The sequence below is a fragment of the Larus michahellis genome, chromosome 1 (assembly GCF_964199755.1).
Source record: "Larus michahellis chromosome 1, bLarMic1.1, whole genome shotgun sequence".
Taxonomy (NCBI): domain Eukaryota; kingdom Metazoa; phylum Chordata; class Aves; order Charadriiformes; family Laridae; genus Larus; species Larus michahellis.
Genome location: NC_133896.1, coordinates 203,059,666 through 203,079,622, shown reverse-complemented (window position 1 = coordinate 203,079,622; position 19,957 = coordinate 203,059,666). Strand labels below are relative to the sequence as shown.

The 19,957-nt window shown below is 37.9% G+C and overlaps 1 protein-coding gene across 7 annotated transcripts in view; it reads left to right on the top strand.

Annotated features, from left to right (window-relative positions):
- ZMYM2 (zinc finger MYM-type containing 2) overlaps window positions 1-19,957 on the top strand; it is a 93,032-nt gene that overhangs the window by 52,686 nt on the left and 20,389 nt on the right. For all 7 annotated transcript variants that reach the window (XM_074569731.1, XM_074569712.1, XM_074569722.1 and 4 more), the window contains 3 exons: window positions 3,409-3,525; window positions 4,111-4,261; window positions 15,728-15,900. In XM_074569731.1, coding sequence (XP_074425832.1) covers window positions 3,409-3,525; window positions 4,111-4,261; window positions 15,728-15,900 — 441 coding nt within the window. The remainder of the gene's footprint in view (window positions 1-3,408; window positions 3,526-4,110; window positions 4,262-15,727; window positions 15,901-19,957) is intronic.

Below are 19,957 nucleotides of genomic sequence, written 5' to 3'. Positions count from 1 at the left end.
GTTCCAAAGTTGTATTGTTTTAAGCCAGTTTTGCTATCAGTACCTTTACTGGGTCAGCGGAAGATCTTCCTCTGAACTTCTCTCTTAAGGAAAAATAAACTGCTAATTTATTTATTGTGAACATGGAAACTGTAGCACAAGTGTCTTCCCAAAGTTAGCAAATGTGTAAGTATCTTGAAGTGCAAGCTATCTTGCAAAACATGAATCTATGCAAAATTTTCATAAAACTTGTGCTAAAGCTTCGATTTTTTTTTTTTTTTTTTTTTTTTTTTTTCTCCTATCTGGAGAGTTGTAGAACCAGCATGTGTAGGAATTATAATTACTGTGTTTCTTAGCAGGTTACTCATGCTGGTTATTCACTAATGTGTGCTGTTTCACCATCATTATGGCGTCTGTAAGTGTTCTTCATTATATACCTTACATTCTTTCTTGCACAGTTATTTTTTCTCATCTAGGAAAAAACTGACCACAGTCTGGCTGTGACTGCCCTTCCACGTACACATTCTATGTACAGAAATGTTTCTACAACTTGATTTTGTGTTGCTGTGAGCAGGGACAACCCCTCTATTGCTTATGCTGTGGTGGCAGGGGCAGGCCAGAAGTTGTGCTGCTATGCTGGTCTTCTCAGAAGAGTCCTAGGCTGTGTTTGCCTACTGTTCATTAGTAATTTGGCAGTTTAGAGCAGTCTGGAGGCTGAAAAGGGCTTTACAGTGATTTTTCGCTTTGCTTGGCACTTCCCATGCTCTGGTTGTTCAGGGCAGGCTCAAGAAAAGTCAGATTAAACATAACTATTTTTTGATTGAATTTAAGATATTTGAAAGAGTGTGTATATATATGTGTGTGTGTGTGTATATATATATACACAATTTCAAAGATACCTTTGATGAAACACAATGTTGATAAAACCTTGCTGTTCAGGGTGACCTGTGAAAGATTTTAATGAATTTATGATCTTTTTGCTGCATTATTCTTTGTGTGTAATAATGCTCCCAAATAATTCCTAAAGATATTACCTATTCTAAGCATCGTGTAAGTTAGAGGCAAAGCAAGATGATGAGAATACTATGCGTATCATCTTGACTCATTGAAACACTATACAGAAGCAGTCCTTAATTGTAAGCAGGATAATAGAAACTTCAAGGAGGCATACAAAACTGTGTTGGTTTTACAACCATCTTCTGCTTGGTTTAGAGCTTTCAGCAACATGAATTCAGTTCTTCACTGATTTCTGTGGGAAAACTGTAGGAGTTTTTGATAAAAAATGTTGGGTTTGTTTTAGAAGCAGTAATGTTTCATTGTTTAGATTTTTTTATCTACAGTTAGATGTAAGTATTCTTTAAAACAAGTTTTAATTTTAAACAGTCTCAAACTCTGTTCTCCCATTGCTAGCTTTTGTTATTGTTCAATTACCAGCCCCCTAAACTGTGTAGGGCCTGAATTTCTACCACAGCACACAGTAGGGGAAAGAAATAAAAGAAGCTAACACTGCCATATGTCTGAAAACAACAAAAAAACCATGTGTTACTTTTAACTTGTGGCCCTCACAATAGGGGATTTGGTCCTATATTTAAAAGTAATTACAGATATCAAAAAATACATTTGCTTTTCGTTTGATGAGCACTTAATATATTTCATCTGCATTCCTCCCTCTGTCTTCAGTGTTTCTGTACACGTTGTCGCATCTGCTAGTTCTTTAACATTTCCTTCGTTCCTGAACCGGAGGTGGTGGGTATACGTGTTTCTTGCTTTCTTACTGTTTTCAACCGGAACCTCTGGTTGTGCATACATAACCCATTGTGCATACATAACCCATGCGGCAGGGCATGTTGAGCGCAGTGTTGGCTTTGTGAGGAAACCTGCAAATGCAGGAGTGCACAGATTAGACCTTGAACTTAAAATGCCTTTGTAGCTCCCATGTTAGTACAAGTCTTCAGCTGCTTGTTTAGAGCAGCCAAAGTCTAGCAAACCTCTCTCCACCACAGGGACATTTGCTGGATATAATGGGACAGATATGACTGCTGTATGTGGGCATCAGACTGCGTTAAAGTTGTTACGGGACAATGGGGATAAAGGTTTATCCGTTGGGATTAAGGTGGCGTCTTTTCTGCAGTATGTGGCGTTTCGTTCTCAGGTCCTGTCTGTGGCTGGGACTTGTGCATGACTACTTCATGTCTGCAAGCTCCTGATACAGAATTAGTGCATCTGCTTAAAAAGATACTGTTTGCATTGCTAGCTAGCACTCAGCACTACCAGTTTGCTTATGTGAAGGCTTATATCAGCAATCAGTGTTATTACAATTATTTTTTTAGTGGGTTCTTGTAGATGAACCCTTAGTAATGTGACAGTCCAAAGTATCGTGTAACAGAAATGTTTTACACTTTCACTGTTATGAGGTGGAGAGGTAGTAACAAATCTGTCTGAAGAGAACTTTAAATACTTTTTTGTTGTTGTTGCAAACACTGTGGGAAGGTTTGTTGAGAAGATGGACATAAAAAAATTGTTCTCTGGAGTCTTCAAGTGACTGTGATCATTATTAATTCAGATTTTGTCTTGAACATCACGTGTAATACACCAATAGTTGTTGCTTGACCTAGATGTGCAAAGGATTGTGTTCTGTCTTGTAATGCCTACTGGAAGACTACAGGTGCTGTAAAATTGAGTTCTCTATCTACTGATTGCCTCAGAAATGCATTAAGTGAATTTTTCAGTTACAGAGTTAAATTCTCATACCTACACATCCAATCTGTAGTATTTTTCTCAGTCTGAAAACTCTTTAAATTGTTTAGGTGCTGGCTGTTTGAATGATTGAATGCTTGAATGATCTTCCTGCCATGGTAGTTGAGGCCAGCTAGGACTATTAGCTGGTTTTCTCTTAATCTGGGTAGATGCAGCGTTTCTTGCTGAACGCCTTTTACTTTATTTAGTATTTGTATTTTCAAGTGGTATGCTTCAGTGATGTGTTGGTGATCTGCCTTGGTGAGGTTTGGATTTGAAAATGATTTGTAAGTCTTTGTCTGAACTTCTGTGACCAAAATAAGACAAGCTGTGAAATGTGTGTATCTGAAAATACATGTTTTGTGATTAATAGCTGTTCTGGTTTGGGAGACTTTTTTTTTTTTTTAATTTATACATTACCCTTAAATAACAGGCATTAGAAAGGTAAGGTAAAAGAAATACAACCTAAAGTAATGACGCTGGAAGCAAGGGTAAAGATTCGAGGTTGGAAAACCTAAGATGACAAGGGAGAAGGAATTAAGGGAAAAGACTAACCTGCTGTGCTTTTGCCAGAAATACTTGTGAGTTTATTTATAACTCCTAAATTCTCAAACACTATAGGCTTAATTGAAAAACACCTTTTAAAAGTAACTTTCTTTTTTAGTGATGTGTATATCTATTTATGTTTTTCAGACTCTCAGTGTGCAGTCTTCAACAAATGGTCAGTTTGTCTCTCCCAGTGATATTCAGTTGAAATGCAATTATTGCAAAAGTTCTTTTTGTTCAAAGCCAGAAGTACTGGAATGGGAGGTAAGGGGTTTCTTTGTGTTATTCTTAGAATTATGAAGTATTTAAAAGTTCAAACCTGTAACTACAGTACAGTTTTTCTAGATAGCTATTTTATAAGGTATTGAAGCTTAAAAAAGTAAGTTAATAAAATCTACCTTGTTCTGGAGAGTATTATTTAACTTTAGTATGGATACAAGCAGATGTCTTTGTTCATAAATAACAAATAAAAAAGCACCTATGGAATTCAAAGAAGAGTGTACTTTCTCGTGTCAGCTGTAAGTTTGAAATCTGCTTTAATCAGTTATTGTATTGTATAATACTCAGTTATTGATAGACCGTTGTTACACTTCTCTCTGAACTGAGAGAAGTATCTGAAGAGGATATGCTAAGTTTATTGGCGTATTTTCTGTTTATCATTTTCATATGAAATGATGAGTATTTGTAGCACTCAGCCACCTTGAGTGAGTTTTGTGTGTTTGCAGTTCCATTTACTTTGCATGTTAAAGTTGTGTCTTAATGGCAAACTATTATTTAAAGTTGCACTCTCCAGATCTTAAGACTTAATCCATTAACCCTATTCGTGATGCTTTGCAATTTTGCATTTAGAACAAAGTGTTTCAGTTCTGCAGCAGAGCATGTTCTGATGATTATAAGAAACTGCACTGCATAGTTACGTACTGTGAATACTGTCAAGAGGAGAAAACGCTGCATGAGACGGTGAATTTCTCTGGCATCAAAAGACCATTTTGTAGTGAAGGTATGTATGTATTTGGGTTTTTTTCTAAGCTATCAGTCATTGTAGTTTTACTGCACCTGATTTACTGTGTTAGTATTTAAGGTAACAACTCATTCTGTTGTACTTGAGGCTGAAGCAGAAGTTTCTTCGTTATTATTAATTAAGTGCATGTACCTGTTATTATTAGTGCATGCACCTGTTAATTTATCTGAGCTGCTTTTATGGTCTTTTTTTTGAGTTTTTCACCACTTACTCCAGGTTAAGGAAGAGTGGGCAACATTCTTAAGTGTGTGTGTATAAATGCATACACATACACATGCACACAAAAAAATTAAGCATAAATTATTTTTTTTGAAATTTATGCAGCAGAGTCTATGCCAACACTAACTGCATTGAGGAATACCAAGCTTTCTCTTTGATTAGTATTTTCAAGGTTAATACAACAGTGGAAATTCTTTCTGCGTTGGCTTAGGATGGTTATTCAAGCAATAACATGAATGATGCCTGTTGATGTATGGTGATTACTGTCGTTATAATTTTCCTGACTAATGATTTGGATTTTCCAAAAGAAAACAAACTAAAAAGGAGGTATATGGGCATAGGATTCTTTTAAGTTGCATTAGAATATTGACTGTTTTAATAGAAACAGCAAAATACAGTCTTAATAAGAACCTATCCTTTCCACTTCTGCGATACTTGTGTTTAATACTGATCTTAGAAGTTTAACTACAAGATTGGATGACCTAGCTCTGAAGATTAGAGTGAATATTTTTTTCTTTAGTTATAGTAATAATGCTTTCTCTGTCATTTGATAAACCTTGCTGAAAAGATTCTCAGCTTTCAAGCAGATTAAACAGCAGGTGTGTCAATTGACTTGCAGCAGGATGCTGTTAACCTGGAGAGGCTGGAGTGTGGGGCTGGAGGTAGCCTTCCCTCCATGCCCTTCCCTTATAGCGCTGGACTCTGCAATCTTTTCTTTCTGATGAATTGAGTGTGGTGGCTTAGGTCTCTTTGCCATCATTACTTTCTTCTTGCGTTCCGGACTGCAAAGTGTTAGCTGGAGAGGAAGAAAGGACAAAGCAAGGCCCGGTTTTACAGCATATCATTGTAGTGCTCAATAACATCTATCTAGAAATTGTTTCTGTGAATAAACAATTCCACAGAATATATTCAAAGACAAGAGCAAACTGGTTTTGGCCTGGAGATCACAGTATGTGCTGTTGTTACTGTGAACACTTAAGACTCCCTCATTTTAAACGCTGGTGGCTGTCACAACAAAGTCAGTACAATTCATAATGTGAGCTATGCCATGTTACGGCTGCTGTAGATATATTTCTGTATGAGGAGGCTTGAAGTAAGGGACGACTTGCACTTCCTATTGGAAAATCTGAGGAAGGAAGTAAATAAAAACACAGTCTCTTGCATTAATGCAGTTACCAAAAGGGGGCCATCCATTGCTGGATGTCTTAGTGTGGGTCCTGAGTTTGCATGTGTTGAACTGCCAGCTTGAGAGCAAAGGTGATTTTTATGAGGATGAATATGCCAAATGGTACCATTAAAACAAAGTTTGTCAGCTTACCGTGGTGATCTGAACTACTGAGTAATGGAAGGGTAGTCAAAAGCACCATTAAGTAGAAAGTACTTGAGTAAATATGGCACATATCTGCTAGCTGTAGCTTAGCTCTGCTTTGTGATGCATATGAAAAAAGCTGTCTGTGTTACCTGATCAAAACAAACCTCTGCCCGGGACAGCAGCTCTGTAGAAAAAACCCAGTCCCTGTATTTTGAAGGAGAAACAACGATTGTCATTGCTGCAGAAAGAGTGGAATCCAAGAGTGAACAGCGTTCAGGTCTGATGTGGGGAAGAGAGGGCAAGGTCTATAGATGGACTGAGTGGAGCTCAAAAATAGAAGTTCCATCATCAGAGGAGAGATTTCTCTTCCCCATTTTCCAGGCACCCAGACAACAGCAGTTTTTCCTTGGTGTTGTAGCCTTTTTCCAGAAATATGTCCAACTGTTTGTAAAGTAGGAAAAGTAGTAGATGAACCAAATAAGCTTGTTGGATATGGAGGCCATGCTGGTTTTGATACTGCAAAGTTCATGAAACTTCACCAACATAATCATTTTGTTGAGCATGCAATTACTCTTCACCAGACGACAATGTATTACAATTTGAGAAGAAATAACCTGAGGTGCTCAGTCACAAAAGTTGTTGACATTTCTGGAAGAAATTAAACTCTCAAGAAAAATACTGGAAAATTTCAAGTGTACATTTATAAAAGAAGGCTCCTAGATAAAATCAACAGAAGTTAAACAGGTGTTGAAATTTCTGCAAGAGTGCTTATTTGTTAGTCTTCAAGCAGACTGATGGGAAAGCATATATGAGATAAACCACAAATAGCCCTTGACTGCTTATGCCTGCCTAGGCAGAGTACTGAAGATGTCTTTGTTCCTCTGCTTACATTCGTCGTACCTGAGGTGGTTTTTTTTCCACGTACACATATGTATATATTTACACACAAACCCTGGCACCCATATTAAAGTCTCTGGGATCAGTATTTCTGTGCAGTTTCATTCCAACTCTGTTTCTTTGTGTTTCTCTTGAGATAGTTAAAAACACATGCAGTGACCAGCTGAAATTTCCATTGCAATAAGATGTAATTAGAACTTGACCTATCATTTGTGCTGAAGATGGTTATTAATTTCTTTTGTGGAGTACAGTATGCTTTTTCTATTTCTGTCCGAAACTCGGATGCCATGTGGAGGATGAACAACCTGAACGGACTATTTGAAAGAGTTTAATCTGTTCCCCTGGTGCTGAGGCTTTGGAAATTAAAGTGTCCCAGTGTTCTTCCATTAGAATGCCTCATTCCAAAATATCAGTATCTAAATTTAATAAGATGTCTATTGTATATGCTAAAGCAAGAAGATCAAAGTTGCTTGTAGATCTTTATGTATGTGTAATCACATAAGCGACAATTGGGGTTGGCTGTGCAAGTTTTTTAATCCTGATGAAATCTTCAAGTTACTGAGTTTTGGGGTTTTATAATATCTATCTCTTCTGAGGGTCTAGGAGAACAAATCAGTCTTTGGCAATCCAGCAATAGAATTATTTTATGATGAGTATCACCATAACTTTTTATATTTGTAGACTTATTTTGCATTTAATTCATCTTTTCAATAGAACTAAGTGTTATGATTTAAATAACACAGGCTTTGTAATAATTTTATAATGTGAATTTTGATAACATTGATTCATATCCAGTAGTCTGCTTCTTGGAAGGAGAAGGTCAGTAAGCTGTGGAGTAACTCAGTTATCTTATACTTGGGAGTTCCTTTCAAATGGATAATACAGATAAAGGACAGCTATGACACCAGCAACTGTAGTGTCATCTTGATAGTATGCTGATAAGTTTCTGGGAATTACAGATTCTGCAAATTAAACTCGATGTGAACAGTTCTGATGTTTTATCTAAGTAGAGATAGCCGCTTTTGAAATACTGGAGAGCTGGCAAGTGGAAAAAGAAATTTAGGAAATTAAGTGATCTGAGAACTAAGTATGTCTAGGAAAGATGTATATTCAGTTAAAGCATTGTAGATTTTAGAGTGTCATTTTTCCAACCACTGCTGCACAGTGGATTGTGCAGTAAGGTATACTATTGAATGTTTAGTTAATCAATTTTTAGATTTACATGAAAGCATTACAGATATTGAGAACATGAGTGTGTTAAACTTCATATAGATGCTTACATATGAATGTTTCACAACCAATTCGGGTATTACCTGAAATTTATAGCAATTCCTGTTGTTACTAGAAACATTAACAAACTGGTTTCAAAACAGATGTTTGATACGAAGTGTTGCTAAGGCTAAGTTATAGTTGCTGGGCTTCTCTGGTAGGTGGAGAACTGCACTGAGGAAAAGTTGGTAACGCTGGCTCTGCCAAGCTGAGCTACTGCGTTCCCCTAGGCCAAGGGGTTTGCCATCAAGCCTGCTTGAACCTCTTAATTCCTGACGTTTGGTGGTGTTATTGGTAAATATGAGAGCTATGGGAAATGTTTACACATAGCTTTTTTTATAGTCTACATGTAACCATCTACCTATTTTTAGAAACACTGATACTCCTTTGAAAATATAATTTGCAGAATTTGGGCTAGCATACAGAAATTTTTGAAGACAGTAGTAAAGCATCCATTTTTATAAAAAATGTTATGGCATATGTTATTGTTTTTTCAATAACAAAATGTTATTGTTTCTGACCGCCTGCTACTTTACAACAGGACCTCATAATGCTATCAAGAAATTTATAGAGTAGTATAGAATATAGTAGTATAGAAGTAGTATGGAATATAGTTCTAGGGAAAAAAATTGATGTTTAGTATGTGTTAAATTTCATGCCACGCTTAACTGTTTTGCATAATAAGACTCTACTGTTACAAGCTCTCGGGTTTGTGCTTCACGGAGCTGTTATCTCCTCCTCTGCAGCTCTCACGGTGGCCCACCATGTTAAAATAATTTTTGCATGCTGTGGTGGCTTTTCAACTTTATCTTACATGTTGGACAATTTGGTTTTGGTTCTGACCACTTCCTTTGGCAGTGACCCCCTAAGATAAATTCTAACATGAAATATCAGCTTTCTTGTGGCTTTCTTTTGAAGGTTTATTTGGTGATGAGTTGGAGTATCCTGGCAAAAGGGGACAAATGAAAAGCAAAGCATATCTTAAATACTGTAAAATACATGATCCATAAAAATGCCCTTTCACAATTGCAAGAGTTGTGTTGTAACTGAGAGAAGGTATTCCTTTCCCACAAATCAGATTAGAAGAAAAGTGGAAATCAACTTTGGAGGGATTTTGAGGTGCCTGAGTTATTTTGAGAGAATATGATCTGCTTTGACTGTTACAGTGGGGTGTCCCTGTCATCAATTTGAGCCACAGCAGTTTTTGTTAAAGAGCTCTGTCACAGTGCAGTTGTTTGGGCCATGATGTCTTATTTAGTAGTCTGGTATTAAATCTTTGAGCTGCAGATGACTATTCCAAACAGATTTTGTTCCTGTAGAAGCTCAAAGATACTTTTCTGCTGATAAAAATGAGTTAAGGTACAAAAGACAGCATATCATAGAATCATGGAATAGTTAGAGTTGGAAGGGACCTTGAAGATCATCTAGTTCCAACCCCCTGCCCTGGGCAGGGACACCTCCCACTAGACCAGGCTGCTCAAAGCCCCATCCAGCCTGGCCTTGAACACTTCCAGGGATGGGGCATCCACAGCTTCCCTGGGCAACCTGTTCCAGTGCCTCACCACCCTCACAGTAAAGAATTTCTTCCTCTTACCTAATCTAAATCCTCCCCTCTTTCAGTTTAAAATCGTTACCCCTTGTCCTATCACTACACTCCCTGATGAAGAGTCCCTCCTCATCTCTCCTGTAGGCCCCTTTTAGGTATGGAAGGCTGCAATAGTTTCCCTGGAGCCTTCTCCAGGCTGAACAACCCCAACCCTCTCAGCCTGTCTTCATAGGAGAGGGGTTCCAGCAAGAGCTCAAGAAAGTGAACATGAAGCTGTACAGTCTCATAAACTTAGCCATTAAAGAGTTGCAGATAGGAACGTGAAGGATGAAGACATAAGGGCAGTGAAAACTCATCAGGAATCAACTAAGCAAGTGTGATACTGACAGCTGCAATAATGTCTTCCTGGAGCCTTCTCTTCTCCAGGCTGAACAACCTAGCTCTCTCAGCCTGTCCTCATAGCAGAGGTGCTCCAGCCCTCTGATCATCTTCGTGGTCCTCCTCTGGACTTGTTCCAACAGGTCCATGTCCTCCTTATGTTGGGGGCCCCAGAGCTGCACACAGTACTCCAGGTGGGGTCTCAGGAGAGCAGAGGAGCAGAATCACCTCCCTCGACCTGCTGGCCACGCTTCTTTTGATGCAGCCCAGGATGCAGTTGGCTTTCTGGGCTCTGAGCACACATTGATGGCTCATGTTGAGCTTCTCATCCACCAACACCCCCAAGTTTTTCTCCTCAAGGCTGCTCTCAATCCATTTTACGCCCAGCCTGTATTTGTGCATGGGATTGCCCTGACCCAGGTGCAGGACCTTGCAGTTGGTCTGATTGAACTTCATGAGGTTCACACAGGCCCACCTCTCAAGCCTGTCCAGGTTCTTCTGGATGACATCCTGTACCTCAGGCCTGTCAACCACACTACATAGGTTAGTGTTATCAATAAACTTGCTGAGTGTGCACTCAATCCCACTGTCCATGTTGCTGACAAAGATGTTAAGCAGTACCGCCCCCTGAGGAATGCCACTCATCACTGGTTGCCCCTTGGACATCAAGCCGTTGACTGCAACTCTTTGGTTGTGGCCATCCAGCCAATTGCTTATCCACCGAATGGTCCATCCGTCAAATCCGTGTCTTTCCAGATTAGAGACAAGGATGTCTTGCGGGACAGCGTCAGATGCTTTGCACAAGTCCAGGTAGATGGAGTCCATATTCAAATCAGAAAAGTCCCTTCTCAAATACTTAACAGGCTCCCTCACTGCAGAAGCACCAAGTGAAGGCTCTTAGCTATGCTTGAAGGAAAGCGCAGATTCGCACCTTACACACAAATGCATATGGAAGAGGAGGCAATTCTTGTGGTGTTCCACAAATGGGAGAGTCTGACTGTGTAAATGTAGTTTCCAGTTAGTGCTTGTCGAATGCATATCTTCTGGAATGACTTGAAAACTCTTAACTTGTTAACCTGGGTTTTGATACTTCTGGCAGTGTTCTTGTAGTTGAAAAAGTCAAAAGGTAAAGCTATGCTGAGGAAGAGATTATATGTTTATCTTCCCTCTCTCTCTAGAGGGAGAACATTGATACTGTTAAAGTAACGTCATTTAAATTTTAGTTTGAATACAGGTTGTGCTGAATGTTGACATTTTTTTCATTCATGGAAAGCTAATTTCTAACACAGTAAAGAATATAAAGTGAAATCCTGTGCATTGTTCAACTGCAGTAGTCCTTGTTAAATTGGTGTTCTTTAGTGTTAATTACACTGTTGTGTCTTTGAAGATGTTTGAGACGGTTCTTTAAGCAAAGACAGCATTGGCTATTGCAGATAAGTGGTGATGACAATTTAAGGTGCTGAGATTGTGAGCACAAGAAGAAAGCTTATAAATATGCTTCTTATTAACCTGAAAGAATAATCAACTTCAAAAGATGAAAGAACAAGCAGAAACTGAGTAACTGAATGGGAATAAGAGGCAGGAGAAAAGAAGGAGCTAGTATCTAATATCACAAAATACCAAGATAAACTGAGGATGTATAGAAGTTGAATAATAAAATACTAAAAGGTTCTTAAGCAGAAGACAAAGAAGGAGGTGGGAGACGCAGCCTCTGTTACTTGGAGAGGATGGGGTCTATTTTAATGGTAATCCAAGCAGGACCCAAAATTGGATGCATTGCATCTGTTTTCCTAAGGATAGTAATGTTTGTGAGGCCAGAGACAGGATATGATAGGAATGTGAGTATGGAAGAGTTGGCTATTGCGTTCAAATCGATACAAAGGGAGGCAACCAAAGGCAGCAGAAAGCTGTGGGTGGAAGATTGCTCAAGAAATCTTCAAGACCTAGCTTGTGATGATACAGGCTTCTTGCTACTACAGGCGTGTGATATGACAGGCCTGTTGTTATTCTTCTCTAGATTAAGTTGTTAAAGGATAACAGGTGAGGTTATTACAAGGTGAGAGAACAACAAGTCTTGTACGTAGCTTGAAGGAGGAGAAAGGTAGTCTAGTAAGTACAGCCTTTCAGAGGTAAAAAATGAATTACTTTTAGGATAGAACAATTACATTCTATAAAGGATGTTAGTTTCTGTGGTAAAACAAGACTAGTGTTCAGGAGTCGAGACAGCAGCTTGATGTGTCGATGTACTGAACTTCCCGTAATTCAGGTGAGTGCTGCCGGTGGAACAGGATCAGGTTCTTAGTAGCTTGCTTGCACTGAGTCTGCGGACAGCCAAGTGAAACATGTTCCTATCGTGGGTAGCTCTGCAGGGCTGGGCCTGGCAGTTCTTGGGTCTGCCAAGAGAAAGGAAGCTCTCTTGACCTGGAACATGCCTGAAGTGAAGGTCTGGAGGAACTGCTTGTGTGTTGTCCTGCCAGCAAGCCTTTGTTGGATTTGTTCAGATGCTTATCCTCTCTCTACAGTTTATGTGGGAAACCAAAGTTCAGGCCTGTTGAAAGGGATAGGTTTTGTGTTGGGTTTTGCCTGGAAGCCAGAATTCTAATAGCATAGTTAAGGGTATGTTACATTGATTTAGCAGATACTCAGCTACTTCTTTTTGCCTGGTTCGAATTCTGAGTTGGTGATACTTTGTCTGAAGATGCTCTTTAGTGGTTTTCTGAGACAGTTGACTTGTGGGGTGGTCTTCTGTTAGAACTTTGCTAAAGAACATAATTGATTACCTGTGTAGCTTGAACCAAATGACTTGCACTTACATTTTTCTTCGAAATTATTAAGAGCTGTTTTTTTCTTAGAATCACTTTCAGGCACTGAAAATTTCCATCTGGTCATGCTGTAACTTGTATATCTGGTGTTATAGCAGAAATCCGGAGGAGTTTAGGATTTTACTTGTATATTTTTGTTCAAAATGTTGGGGCTGTCAGCCGTTTGTCTTAGACAGTGCTTATACTCATGAAGTCCCGAGTCCCCAGGGGAGTTAGGCTGGCCAAAGCCTCAGGATTTTAGTGTTGATACTGGAAAGATCAGACAACCAGTGCTCTTTGTGTTATTCATCCACAATGTACTGTCAGTTAAAACCCGCTTCTTGGTCACATCTACAAAGCCAGCGTGGAGGCTGCTTCTCTGTTGATTCAGGATTTACAGTGTGCACCATGAAGACCAAGTTGTTTGAGCTCAGTCTGTTTTGACAAAGGCCAGTACCTCTTTCCATACTTCAGAGAAAGTTTTACCATTCCAATCAAAACTATAGTATTATAATAAAAAGTTCTATCCTAAATATGCACAGAGTACCAAGGACCTAATTAAAATACATCCTATAAAAAGAAAGGCATTTTGTTTTCCCTTTGTCTGAAGTGACAAGATCTTAAAGCAACCTTGGTCAGGTCAATTAAGTTACGTATTACAAAGACATAAAAAAGTATCAGAGAAATTTGAAGGATTTTGCTCAAGATGTTGCAGAAAGAAAACCCTGTTACTTCATTTTAGAAGTCTTCAGGGTTGTAACAATCTTCTGTCAACATCTGAAGTTTTAGAAAGATGGTTTTTTTATCTTCTGTAGAGGCCTCCTTCAGCAAGAAGCCCTGCAGTCAGGGATCTATAAAAAAAAAAATGTTTTTCAGGCATTTAGTCTTAAGGACTGGAAATTTGGACTTCTTGTTTCCCCTTACTTAATGTTCACTGCTCATTATTTTCCCTGAGTCACAGAGATGTGGGAGATGTTTGACTATGGAATGGAAAATTTCTTACCTGGTAGCGTTTTTTAATGCAACAGCAGTATCTTCTTCAATTTTACTCTCTATAGTTTAGAAAAATGTCAACTTTTTCCATTCCTTTATTTAGCCAGGTGCACATATCTTACCTGATCAGAAGTAGAGTACTAATCTATAATCTTGAAAGGTTGATGCAGCATTGAATGGCTCTTCTAAGGCACATCTGAGGAGGAGGGTACACTGTGGTGTTGACCTATCTCTGGAATTGTAAAGAAATGGAAAGAATCCAATGTCCCATACAATAATGAGAGATACAGCCAGCAGGAAAAAATACTGACTGCTTTAATGAGTATTTTTAACGAGTAGCTTGCACACACTGCTGTCTTCAGGATTATTATTTTCTTCAGAGCAGTGTACTTAACATCCGAATTAGTTGCACTGTAAGGATGATTGCTTGATTTGGCACTTTCTTTCTGCGCTGCCTGTTTTGTGTGTTAGTAATTTTCTTTATTCTGTTGTTAAAGAATCAGATATATAACTAAAAAAGAAAAAAAGCCAGTTTAAAGCACAGTTATTACCTACAGTGTCTTATTTGTACAGTATTCTATAATTAACTTGTTTTGACATTGCTGGCAAATTTAATCTGTTAGCAAAGCTTGTAGCATTGCAAGTTAAAATTCCTCAATAATCTCTTGTTTTTGGAAGATGCTGTCCGCTGCGGCTTCCACTTGCATTCTTGTGTTTTTGTGATTTTAAAATAGTGTCTCAGTTTCACACATACGAAATTCTAACCTAATAGGCAACGGTGCAAGTCACGTAATTGAAATTACTGAGTACATTATAATTATAGTATTTTTATATTCTGTATGCCAGAGGAAGTGCAGCGTGTATTTTACATATTGAGTTTCGTAACTTACCAGAAGTAGAGAACTCTGCATGTGTTAGACTGTATGCCCTCGCAGAGGGGGCACTTGGAAGGCTTGTGGTACTGTGGTATTTGGGAGATGATAAAAACTGGTGTGGTATCTTAGAGTAAAGGTCTGTGTAGATGTTACCTCGTCCCTCCAGTGTTTAATATAGACAGTTACTTCATCTTCTCATACTGTTCTCTTCTGTAAAATTAGCACAATTACAGAGATATATGGTATACGATTTAGGCATCAGATGAATAGACGCTAGATTTGAGGTAGTGTAAATACATTATATTCTCAAAATAGCCTACGTAATAGCTACAGTATTCATCTTTTAATGCATTTAATATGTTAGAATGTCTTCTAATTTGCTCGAGGGAGGATCAGATTGTTGAAGAATACAGCTGTCCTTACGGCAACCTTGAAATTACGACTCTATAGCAAATGTAAAAAAACCAAAACAACCAACAACCCACCTGATGTGAAAAGAAAAAATAAAAGATTAATTGCATACAAATCCGACACAAATTTCATGTGTAAACTCCTGTCATTACGTAATTATTCTCAGTACTGATCATTGCTTCCTTTATGGTTATATTTTTAAGAAACTTCTCAGTTCTTAGGTCATCTTGTACCTATTAGTGCTCTAAAAAATTGAGATCTTTTAAGTCGTTTGTTGTACTAATATGAATGATAGTAGTAATAGAAATAAGTTGATCCTTGAAGATAGGTATTGTCTTAGTATCTAGTGTTGTCTAGCTTAAAATCTCTGCTTGTCATTGCATGGATATCTAGCATTCTGAGGATATGCATCTGAGCAATGTAGTTCCAAGTCAATGCTTTTGCCTGCGTCCATGTGAAAAGAAAATTATGTATTTTTTCTGACTGTTTATTTAGGGATTTGATAAGCACAGATTCAAGCGTAGTGTTTTGAAAAAGATGCAGACATCACATGAAACCATAGAGTTGTGCAGGAAAAGTATTCAGGTAAAAATGTCTTGAAATATAGTCTATTATGCAACCTGAATTTGTCTGAAGCCCCAATTGTTAGCTGTTGTATTCATTTAATTTTCAATATTTAACTCTTAACTGTGATATCTCTCTGTAAAAATTACTTTGTTCCTAATGTTTAAAATCTGTTTCCAGGCTGCAAGCTGCTATATAAACAAGACTTTGCAAGACGGTTAGGACTGAGATGTGTTACTTGTAATTACTGCTCACAGCTGTGCAAAAAGGGAGCAACTAAGGAACTTGATGGTGTAGTGAGAGATTTCTGCAGTGAAGAGTGCTGTAAAAAATTTCAGGACTGGTACTACAAGGCAAGTAACTCAGAATTTTTGACGAGAGCTCCACAGTTAAAAAAACCAAAAATGCACGTGTGAGGATATCTCAAGGACTGTGCAGCAAATATGGCTTACTTCAGCAAAGCATTTGCTACACAATAAGCAAATGTATTAATTTCATCATTTGAGTTTTCTTAGATCTTGCAGCAGCATTTCTACCATCTGATTTTATTAATTCATTTGGCAAGGAAGTCTTGAGTTACAGAAAACCAAGAAACTACTATGTATACTTGTTAATTTACAATTCCGATTTTTTTTTTCTCCTCAATTGATACCGTATTTTTCTTGTCAGAACTTCTTAAATGTGTATTCAGAATGTTGAAAACACTGTTAATGGCAGCTGGATGATACCTTAAGTTGGCTGACGATAAACTAGGTTAGCAGAGTTTTTCTTGTTCCTGTTTTTTGCCTCCTTTTTTGCCTTTTCCCTTCTCCCACAGTTTGAACTGCAAAAGCTTTGATTGTTCAGTATTTCCCAGTGGAAAGGATGCCAAAGTGAAAAGCAAGCCCAAATGGATTTCTAATAAAAGTTTTAATCGAACAGATGGCATCTATTTCTAAATCTCTGGAAGCTTAACTACCTTGTGAAGCACAACCAGCAAAAAGTTCACCTTAAGAGGTTTTTTGTTTTGATTTTTTGAAAGAAATAAAGGTGAAATTGGACTGGGTTTAACCTGCGATTAGTACCATGGATAAAATTTCTGGTGTGACCATCCTGGAAAAGCTACTCTGATAATACCAAAACAAGAACTACAGTTGTGGATGCAATTGCAAAAAAAGACAGTACAAAATTCATCACCTTACCAAAACTCTGTGTACAGCCTGGAAGGCCATAAAAAGCTTGAAATGTTAGAGGTCTAGATACAAGTCCTGTAATTCAAGATGATCTACCTACCATAACAGAACTGAATCTGAAGACATATCTGATATTTTGGAAAGGCTGGTTCCAGAAATGTTACGGCCAAACATTGTAAAGTCTTTATTTTTGGTAATATATGTAGGGTCCTGTTACACATTCCTGAAAGAGAACTACTGAAGACCAGAATGTGTTTCTTCTGTCTCATGTGAAAATAGGGTGACGAAGCTTGGCTGCAAAGTTCTTAAACTTACTAAAATGTTAACTTCATACAATAATATTTAATCTATATGCCTTAAAACTTGGGGTATCCGGTGAAATTTATCCCTGCATAAAAAGTGCTTTCTGATAGAGAACCCAATAAAGCTTTGGTATGCTTTAGAAATCCCTTGGTGATTAGGCAAAGAATATAGTCTTGGGGGTGTGCGTACCAAACTAGTTTCATATACGTAAACTTCTATAGAACTTGTACTCTGATTCAGGTTTGAGAACCACTTGGAAACTCTGATTTCAGGTTATCCATCTGATACATGGGATAAGACAATAACTTAATTGGCCCATTAAGTCTGCTTAAGAAATGCTGTTGGTTCTGTGGTGCAGGAAAATTAGACATGATGCCATGAAAAGGCAATTTATTCTAAGCAGACTTGCTGCTAACTAGTGACTTTTGACACTTCTGACAATACTGAAGTGTTAGATACTTCTGCTTTTTGAATCTTAACGCTTGCTAGTGGAACTAGTGTTTCATGATGTTACATGATTGTCTTTTTTTTTTGTTTTCCAAATATTTCTTAAAGCTTTTGTCTAATTCAGTTCTGGGAAAAGTTTGGGATTTATTACACGGGGAAGACATGTAATAGGTTTTGGGAAATTGTGTGTTTTGCTAAAATTGTTGTCTTTTTTTTTTCCTTTACATCCTTGCTGATAACTTCTCCCTCTTTTTATAAAAGTCACTCCAGATATCTTAGATTTGGCAGCTCATTGTTAGCTGATGTTCTTACCTAGCCATAAATAGATAATATAGATCATGATCAAAATATAGGAAGACAGAATAGACATGGACCCCTCCCCGAATTTGTACTTCATTTGCTGTTTTGTCCGTTATCTTCTTAAAAGAATAGTTACATATGTATGAGCTTTGTCTCATTTATGCAATGTCCCCTGTTATTTTGGAGTTTCAATGAATGTATACATGAAGAGAAATAAGTAGTAATAACCTAGTAATGTTTTAACACCAGCATTATGTTCATTAAACAAGTGTTTGTCTCCATCTTCTTTGTCTACTTTTTTTATGGACACATCTTTCTCATGTAGTATTATCTGAAAAACATCTTAACTTTTAAAAATAATGAAGTATTATGGGAGAGCTTCCCTGACCGTCAAAATTCTCTTCTCAAAAGGCAGAAGGAGGTAGCAGTGGTAGAAGCACAACAGACTGTTATCTAGAAGTATTACCTAGAAGCGTTCTTCAAACCTAATATGAAGGAGTGAAATGTAAAAGGAATAGTTCAGTACTAATCATGTGTTGGGTGACAGCTACAGTTATCGGTTGGTGCCAAGTTCTGAGGAAATTTCGACTGTATGGTGTCCATGCACCTCTGAGAAGAGAGGTAAAATTTTTGGTGTCTTGAGGTTAGTTCCCTAAGTTATTAGAGTTTCTCCTGTAAACTTCAATAGCATGCCATGGTTTAGATGTTCATCTGAAAAATGCCTGGGAAATTTCAATATAAATATTTTAGTAGCCTGATGATTGATGACAGTTTCAATCATTTGATGTTACTTATACTGGAGCATTAAAAGTACCTTGAAAAAGAGTTTACAGTTCCGAGAACAGCACAGAAATATGTTTCTTTAAATATACATTATGGAACATTGCTGAAAATACTACAGCTGAGGTGCTCTTACAGGTCATTCAGGGCTACAGTGGAGTATTGATTGGATTGAGCATGTACAGTGATGACTGAGGTCAGGTGTGGGGAAATACAGTCTGAGGCACAGAGAAATTATTGTGACTGGTGAGCTCAGGTAGCAACGATTGTCAGCGGTGGTAGAGTTTGAAACAACGGAGCCAGCTTTAATCTAAATGGTAAAGGCAGCAAATCAACCTCATGGAGTTTCTCTTGTATGAATTTAGCCATTGTATAATTAGGCATCTCAATTTCAAGTAGGTACTGTTTCAGAATAGTAGATCTTTCTCTTGTAATCACTCACTCTCTGGAAACATCTCTTGCTTCCTACTTACTGTGGACTGAACTCAGAATAGACAGCTAAGATTGGGTCAAATTAATAACCAGTCCAAATCATTGGAGAACATTAGGAACAGGTCATTGGAGGATTAACAATGTAAATAAAAGCCCCACATGTCAAAACTTTGTTTTTAAACCAAGTTTTGGGCAAGCGTTAGTGATTTATACTGATCACTATGCCTATTTGAACATGTTGAAGTTGGACCCGGGAGAATTGGACCAAAAAGCAGTCATGAGTTATCTGCAGTTGGAGCACAGAGTATAGATGGACTTTTTGGAAACACAGAGATAAAAAAGCAGACTTGAAGGCAGGGATTTTGGAGATGTAATCAATGGATAATGCCAGTATCCCAAATGAAAACAAATGGGAAGGAAGGAAGGAGCAGAAAATCATGAATTCACACTTTCTCTTTCCATTAATTTCATGATCCAAGGAAGTGGGGAGAGCAAGCAGTAGGAAACCATAGGAAACTTCAGTGCACGGAAGGGTGTATAGTATTGACTGCAAGCATGATTATGGAAATAGCAGTGTAGCAAATGTTGGGATGAGAAGTGAAGCATCCTTATAAAGTATTCTTGGCCTTGCTGAGGAATAATAATTTCCATGTGGAAACAAATAAATTCTTTTTTCACCTAAATACCGTAGTAGCAGCCCAGGAGAGACTGCAATGCACTCACTCAAAGGCCTAAATGAAAGAGCAGAACCAGGAGAGGGAGAAAACAGTTACAGAAAGGCTGTAGTTACTGCATTTGACAAGATTTATCACTTTTCTTTGAAGGAGAGAGAAAACTGAGCAGAAAGTGGTGCTTTGGTAGTCAAGCAGTGTGCAGCAGGTCAGAATAGGTGGGCTTTTCTGTATGTGAGTCAGCTGTCATTCTTAACAATCAGTGTTAAGTGGGCTTGAGATTTAAAATTAGTGAATTACACTTC